Raw genomic sequence first — 7,697 nt, forward strand, 5'->3', positions numbered from 1 at the left:
ATGGAAACTTGTTGCCTGCCGACGCAGTATTGCCAGAGAAACGCGCAGCATTGCTGGCTCGAGCTACGTACGCTATATGCTCTAGCGGCGACGATCGCAAGCGGTGCTGAACAGCTTGTGCATTTGCTCGAGACAAAGCTCGGTGTATAGCAGATCAGCTGCAGCCACTCTAAAGCAGGGAATCAGCAATTCCTAGTTGAACGCTTTTGGCTAGATCTTTTATTATTACGCAAATATCATGGCAAATTCATTCTTTCGTCAAAGGCAGAAATGCATAAAAATTTCATTATCATGTGGGGTCGCTGTTTTTTTTCCCTGCTAACTTAGAAAACTGGTTTATACATTTTTTTTAGTCTCAGTTTAAGACGCCGAGCATACTCAAGTGTGCACAGGCCGATGTATCATGGGGCCGATGCATTCGTCAGCCTCGATTGTCGCTCCTGGGATCTGCGCTTTTTTTGCCCCGCGAAAAACGAGAGCGACTTTTTGAGCTCCTCCTTCCGCTCCATTTCGGTCATAGCTCGAATCGGGGCAGCTTTCTTGGGCTTCTCGATGAACACTTCGGGCAGCCAGTGGACGACCACGATGCTCAGCAGGGTCGTGAATGCCGCGAACATGCTGAAGGCGGCGTTCGCGTTCCGCCCGGCGAGCGTGATGAGGGAGACGCTGGACAGCGTTCCGGCACCACCGAAGAAAATGGACAGGCTCACGCCGATGCTTCGAATGTGCGTGGGGAAGATGTCTCCCACGTAGCACAGGGCCACGCCCAGCGCAGCCGACACGGCAACCTTCATGCCTGCGTGCACGAAGGGGACGGCCGGGTTGTAGTCCCTGCTGATCACCGCCGCCTCGGCCAAGGCGCAGCTGCACACGACGGCGAGCAGCGCGGCCAGCGTGTCGCGCAAGCCCCACTTGGTCATGGCCCAGTAGGTGGCCGCGTAGTAGGCAGTCGAGAGGAAGACGTGCGCCGCATGCCAGCGGAGAGCCGTCGCTCTGTCCCTAACCAAGACGCCAAAGTAGAGGGCGCTCAGCGTAAACCTGGCGATGAAGACAGACACCGCACGACGGCGCATCTTTACCGTTTCGATGATGCCCTCCGCTGCGGATGTGGAGGCCGCGGATGAGTGGCTGCGGTCTATCTTCCCCAACTGGGTCATGATCACTGTGAGGGTTGCCCTGGCCTTGTTCATGTCCACGCCGTTGAGCTGGGCCGCTCTCAGGATGGAAACTTCGGCGTCGCGCATGTTGCCCGTGGTGAGGAGCCACACGGGTGACTCTTCCTGCAGGCAGCACCAAGTGGCGCTCATGGCCGTCGGAACGAGGAGCAGTCCCTGGGCGAGCAGCCAGCGCGGTTCCAGCAGCGAAACGGCGTGCAGAAGCGGCGGCACCACGGTGGCCGCCACGGCAGTGTGGAGCAGAGTGAAGAGCGAGCGCCACGCGTTCCCGGTCACCTCGTGCAGCAGGATGAAGGTGAGGATGTATGTGGCGGAGCCAGCCGATACGGCCACGATGCGGGTGACGACTAAGGAAGCGTACGTGGCAGCCACGCTGGTGCCTACGGAGGAGAGGAGCAGGACGAAGGCGCAGGCCAGCAGGACGGGCCTCCTGCCCACGCGGTCGGACAAGAAGCCAGCCACGGGCGCCAAGAATGTGTAGCCCACGACGTATGAGAGGGAGGACAAGTCGTACAGGCGCCGCCGCTCGCACACGAGGTCGAACAGGCTCACGATGCTGTCCCTCTTGTCGGCGATGTCGTAGTCCCATTTGTGGCAAGGCACGGCTGTCCTGTTTTCCAGGAGGCTGTCCTGCAGGCCGCGAGAAACGCTCAAGAATGTCACATTGGGAACATCGCACTTTTTGACACCAGAATTATTAAGGCGATAGCGTTAAAGCCCCCGTTCTCCAGAAAATCCGATGTCGGCGTTGCGAGCGAAAAATCACGAGCGTGGCTCTGGCAGGTGGTCCCTAGAGAGCAACATAGGAGGTAGGTGGCCAACTTAGGTCATTCACCTTGCAGCGTCATCACAACCTGCCCGCCGGATAGTGAGCAAACTCCACCGTGGCAAGTGGTAGTTAAATTAATGATTGGTCGCTCGAAAAGAACAGCCAGGGTTACACAAGACCCTCCATTGGGAGCACCTGCCATCGCAGGGCAGTAGCTCATCGCCGAACCGCTGCACCACTGCGGGAGTGGTATGGGGACTACCAGGGGTCAATGAATGTAAAGGAGAGAATGACCTTAATTGTGCATATATGGGAATTAACCCACTACGCTGTCACGCCATACCCAAAACGCGGAACTTAAGTTTTCCCTCCATTTTTTTTTTTTTTTGAGCGATAGCTACATTACGCTAGCATTTCAAGCCTTCAGCGTGACCACCGTGGCGGTGCCGTGGCTTATCACGTGGTTGGTCACGCGGTGCGGAGCAGCTGCCGGAGGCGCGGCGCGCCGGCGAAACCGAGTGGGGAGGGGGGAAGGGAGTGGAGAGGGGAAGAGAGTGAATCCACGTCTAGGGACGAAGATGAAGAAGGAACGCCCAGCGAAACGGAGCAGCGAAAGACTGACTTTGCAGTTCGACTGAGCGAGTTCCACTCGGCCAGCTGTAGCTATCGCGTCACTCCAGGTTTAACTAGAGCTAAACCACGGCCATTTTTTACTGCGAAAGCAATACTACGCCAGGTCTAACCGCCCGTCGCGTATGCCGTGCTCCCCCCAGAGACGGCGCTGCGCTTGGCAGGTGGTGCGACGTCAGCTCTCTCCGTTGCTATGACGACGCGTGACGTCAGCTTGCTCCCCGCCGCACCTAGAAGGAAGCCGCTCGTCGCGTGTGCCATTGCCCCCGAGCCGGCGCCTCGCCGTGTTGGTAGTAGTAGCTCTATGGCCTCGCCTATCAGGTGGTCTCATTTGATATGACGACCTCCTTGCCTTGCTCTCGCTCCGTGGCGGCTTCACTGCGATATATAGCGGTGCGCTACGCGTTGGTTGATCAATCTCGCCATGGAAGTTACCGACGAAGAGTCTATATCTGAATCTAGTTGCTCTACTGCTTCGGAACAGTTAAATTCTAAGGCGAAAGCTAAGCAAGCTTCCGCAACTCAACCAGGTTTAACCAGAGCTAAACCACAGCCAATTTTTTTAATTATGAAACCTCCTGAGCCCTTTCCTGGTGGATGCGCTTTGAGCGATGTAGCCAGGACAGCGTTTCGGAAAAAATTAAATTTCGTTCGAGCGCGTGATCGAACCCTGGCTCTGGCTGGAAGCTGGACATGCTACCTGTGAACGCCTGTAACTGCAAGTATGTTTCTCCGATGTTAACGAATTTTAAGGCGCGCTGCTTTGCGCAGTGCTGGCTCGGCGGCAACGTGGAGCAGGTGTAAAATGCTTGTGTTGCGTCCGCGAAAGGATAAGCATTTGCCGGTACCCCAAAGAGAGCCAGTTTCCAGCTTGCTCGCTTTGTCTCCAATGTTAACTTATTTGCTGTAATCCATGGACGCTCGTGAAGTTTTATGAAGAACTAGGATTCCTCACTCTTTGCTACTAACGAAGGAAGATACCCCCCCCCCCCCCCCCCCGCTGAATCAAAATGAAACGAAGGAGCCGATAGGCTTGTCGCCTTGCTTCAAGCTTAGCATGGCTGAAATCTAGCGAACAGATGGAATGAGCTGAAAATTTTAGAGCGGTGAAGGAGCTCGTAAAACGAATGAACGGCAACTTAAATTCATGCTGAACTATTGTGACCATTTGAACCTACTCTCTGCAGATAAGCCGAAAACGCGTACCTTGCCAACATGACGGGTGTTGTCTATTTTCCTTCACTTCTTTCTTTTTTTACCTGACTGGCGGGCTACTATTAGCATGATTATTCCAAAAGGTGAAAGGAGCGCGTGGCATACGCTCCATAAAAATGACTATAAAGGAAAGACGATTGTTCTTTTAGGTTCACAGGGAGATACTCTTTTATTTTTATTATTTATCATGCCTCACCATAATTTATGTCCTTTTAGGTTGCCCTAACCTAACGAATGTTCTCTGCGGGTGGTCTGTCATGAACTCGTGGCGGTGGCCCAGTGAATTTAGTGGTCGACTATTGAGCCGAAGGTCGCGGGATCGTATGCCGACCGCGGCGGCCACATTTCGATGGAGGCAACATGGAAGTAGGCTTGTGTGCAGTACGACGTCAGTGCACGTTAAAACCACAGGCTGTCGACATCAATCCGGAGTCCTCCGCTACACGCGTAGAAAAAAAAAGGTAGTAAGTTCAGCTGTTAGTATAACTCTAGTTGTCACTACGTTAATTGTTGGTATTTACAGCGCTCTGAAACGTAGGGTTAGTAAAAATCGTCACTTACTGTACGTTGTACTACGTTAATTTGGTCTCAAGTTACTACCATGTTGGTAATCGTTCGTTTAACGCTTAAAAGTTGCAGAAGGTAAACGACCCAGATACTGTTGCAGAGGAGTGGTTTTTCAATTAAATATGTTTTCAGTGCCATGCGCTTCGCAATATTTACCTTTCTGCGTTCGCAGTTTCATAACTAAGGATAGTATCTTAGCTCACGTAGCCGGTAACATCCACTGGCCCAAACTGACGTTGCTGGCCTGATATCATTGCCTGTCATGCTTTCTACTCTACCACTGATAAAGAATGGTAGCGGTGGTCACACCGTTAGCAGCTATCATTTTTGTTGGGCACTGATCAAATTTATTTTTAGAATAATAAAATGTATTACGCCAACCCACCGCGGTAAGGACCTAGCAGCACGCGCGACAAGTATATAGTTTACGAAGCTTTTCTTTTAAGCATTGTGACCTTCATTTAAAACAATAACATGTGAAAATGTCCGTCTTCAGTTACTTGCATGGGCTGGACACTTTTTGTCTTTGCGTGTGCCAGGTTGCGGTGCATACTTTGCTAGGCTAGAGTGTATGCAGCAAACGAGGTTTTCGTGCTCAAGTGTCGGTTACTATAGTAAAAAAAATACCGGGGGCGCTTAAGTCTGCTTACGTGCTGTGAATGAGAAAACATTGTTGCGTTTCTGGTTCGTGCGTTTGTGTAACTTAATTCGCGTTGGCCACCATAGCGCACACCATTCCGAGCTCCGTGGGTTAATGTCCATATACGCAGAATTGGTCATTCTCTAGCTCACAGGTGGTGGCGAGTCCATTCCTAGTGGTGGCGAGTCCTTATGACACGCACTACTGGCAGCAGCTTGCGCGGCGCTCCTCCGAACACTCGAGCTTACCCTAGTTACTGCCGACTAGCCGCGTTACCGAGTAACTCGGGTAAGCTCTGGCAAGTGTCCACACTTTCAGTTAACACTTTCTGATAATGCCACGCATGAGCCAAGTAGTGCTTACGCATTGAAAAAGCTCGTGCCTGCTACTAATTATTGCTAATGGGATTAATGCCTGTTACTTTTTTACGGGGCTAGTAAATGCTTATTCCAGTAAGAAATGAGTTTGTGCAGAGCATGTAATGAGGAAAGATAAGCGATGGTCCTTATGGGCAGCAGAATAAATTCCAACGGAAGGGAAGTGTAGCAGGGGGTGGCAGAAGGTTAGGTGGCCAGATGAGATTAAGAAGACTTTGGGGATGCCGCCGCTGGCACAGGATAAGGTTAACTAGAGAGATATGGGAGAGGCCTTTCTCCTGCCGTGCCCGGGGTCAGGCTGATAACGATGATGATGAAATTTTTATAGCCCCAACTTTACTTACAAACAGGGTAGTAACGCGTGACACAGTTGTACTACCTGTTTTGTTAGAAACTACAACTACCTTGTTTTTTAGCAGAGTATAAGTTTTCATTATAGGCCACACGCAGCTTCATAGCGTTAAACCCTATGCATACAGTGCTATACCATGCAGTCGTTGTTATCACTAGAGTGCAGTATGACCACGGCTGTCCAGGGCATGCAGAGGAGGACAGGAGACACGCATAACACCTCTTCCGCATTCATCTACTTTGCTTTCGTTTATTCAAGCAGTAACAAATATTGCATTACTGCACGCTGTGAACTCTGTGAGCTTTTCATATCCCAGCGAAAGACTACTGCGAGGGCTTCCTTCAAACATCTCATAAAACCATTTTACCAAACTGTCGTCGTGTGGTGTTGTCGATGTCACTCCTCCTCGTTCTTAAATTCTTAGATCTGGGAGACCTCATGCTGCTCCTGGCGCAGTGGTGCAGCGGTTAAGCGATGCGCCACTGCCCTGCGATGGCAGGTGCTCCCAGCGGTGAGCCTTGTGCGACCCAGGTTGCTCGTCCTGAGCGACCAATTATTAATTTAACTAGCACCTGCCACAGTGGCCAGTTTGCTCACTACCCGGTAGGCAAGTCGTGAGATGCTTTGAGGTCACGTGACCTTGCGGCCCACCTGCCTTCTATGTTGCTCTCTGGGGACCACCTGCCAGAGCCATGCCGTGAATTTTCGCTCACAACGCCGGCACCGGATTTTCTGCCTTTTAACGCTCTCTCGTCAAAATATGCGCACTCAGTGAAGCCAGGCTCCATGTCATTTGTCGTACCGAATAAACGCTGTTCCACCTGAGCGGGCTGGATAACGCCGTGGGACCAGGTGCTTACCAGCTCCGATGGGTCGTACATGGTGCACTGGCTGAAGCTGCCGTCAGCCTCGACCGGAATGGACAAGTTCTTCCAGGCCTCGGCAGACAAATGGGCCAAGCCTTCGGGTGGTTGGCACCAGTGGTCCACGGGTCGGCCGATGAGCTGGTACGCCAGGAACTGAAACAGCGCCGCAGCTACGCACAGGATGCCGCACGTCAGGAACCGGCGCTGGTAGGCACCGTGGCCCAGTACGATGTAGACGCTCTCCTGGATCCCGGCCAACGAATACTGGGGCACGAAGCCGTCGAGGAGGCTGTCTTCGATGACGATGCTGCCCTCTTTCGCCCGCTTTGTCGAGCTAGCATAGCTACTGGCAGCGCAAGAACTGGCGTCCATTCCGCTCGATTGCCTCGGCGAAGGAGCGAGTGTGTCGCAACGCAGTGCTCAGGGTTGCCTTCTCAGAGAGCACGAAGCACGAGCCGGTGCGAAAGGTGGGCCTTTCTTCTCTTCTTTTTAGCAGCGCCAATTCCCGAAGCAGACCAAGTGGTGGTGGTGGTGCAAACATTTATTGCCAAGCAATGCAGAAAGGCAAACCTCCCTGACATGGCACGAGGCAACCCTTATGGGGCTGCCCTTGCAGGGCAAAGGACAGCCCTTGGTAGTGGTGGTGGTGGTGATAGAAAAACGATTTTAATGCTCAAAAAGAGAGTTCGAAAATCAGAAGACCCAGCTGTGTGGTCGATATGCTTAGTTCGGATCTCCGCACGACGAGGCCCCGTCTCGCGCCCGCTTCACCAGGGCCCTTCGAGACTCGTGTGTGGAGCAGTTGAGGAGGGCAGTCTGCCATGCCTGTCGAGTAGGTGTAGGGGAAGGGGGAAGGTGAGAGTTCTGAGCACATGCCAACACCATGTGAAAGATATCGCAGATTTCTCCACAGTGCTGGCAGTGCCCATCTATGTTGGGATCAACGTGTTTCACTACGGCAGGACAGAGAAGAGTTCCTTTCTGCAGGCGCCGCAGATTTCGCTCCTCCGCCTTACTCAGCCCCTTGAAAGGGGTCGGGTTGAGGCGGTGGCTGTCGCAATAATGAATTAAAATTTTGCAGAACTGCAAAGGCGGTTGATGAGCTT

General features: G+C 52.6%; 1 protein-coding gene across 1 annotated transcript; it reads right to left on the reverse strand.

Annotated features, from left to right (window-relative positions):
* Nucleotides 1-307: 307 nt before the first annotated feature.
* LOC144121710 (carcinine transporter-like) lies at nucleotides 308-7,014 on the reverse strand. The gene is made up of 2 exons (XM_077655058.1): nucleotides 6,586-7,014; nucleotides 308-1,805 (listed from the first exon to the last, which is right to left on the reverse strand). The coding sequence occupies exons 1-2, from the start codon at nucleotides 6,961-6,963 to the stop codon at nucleotides 402-404; spliced, it is 1,782 nt and encodes a 593-aa protein (XP_077511184.1). The 5' UTR covers nucleotides 6,964-7,014; the 3' UTR covers nucleotides 308-401.
* Nucleotides 7,015-7,697: the final 683 nt, after the last annotated feature.

Source organism: Amblyomma americanum, chromosome 2, assembly GCF_052857255.1.
Source record: "Amblyomma americanum isolate KBUSLIRL-KWMA chromosome 2, ASM5285725v1, whole genome shotgun sequence".
Lineage (NCBI taxonomy): Eukaryota > Metazoa > Arthropoda > Arachnida > Ixodida > Ixodidae > Amblyomma > Amblyomma americanum.

Excerpts from the sequence above, each read along its gene's own strand:
- LOC144121710 (XM_077655058.1), bottom strand. The coding sequence starts at position 6,963 with ATGGACGCCAGTTCTTGCGCTGCCAGTAGCTATGCTAGCTCGACAAAG. Across the intron at positions 1,806-6,585 it reads TGTACGACCCATCGGAGCTG|GACAGCCTCCTGGAAAACAG; the intron begins GTAAGCACCTGG and ends CGCGGCCTGCAG.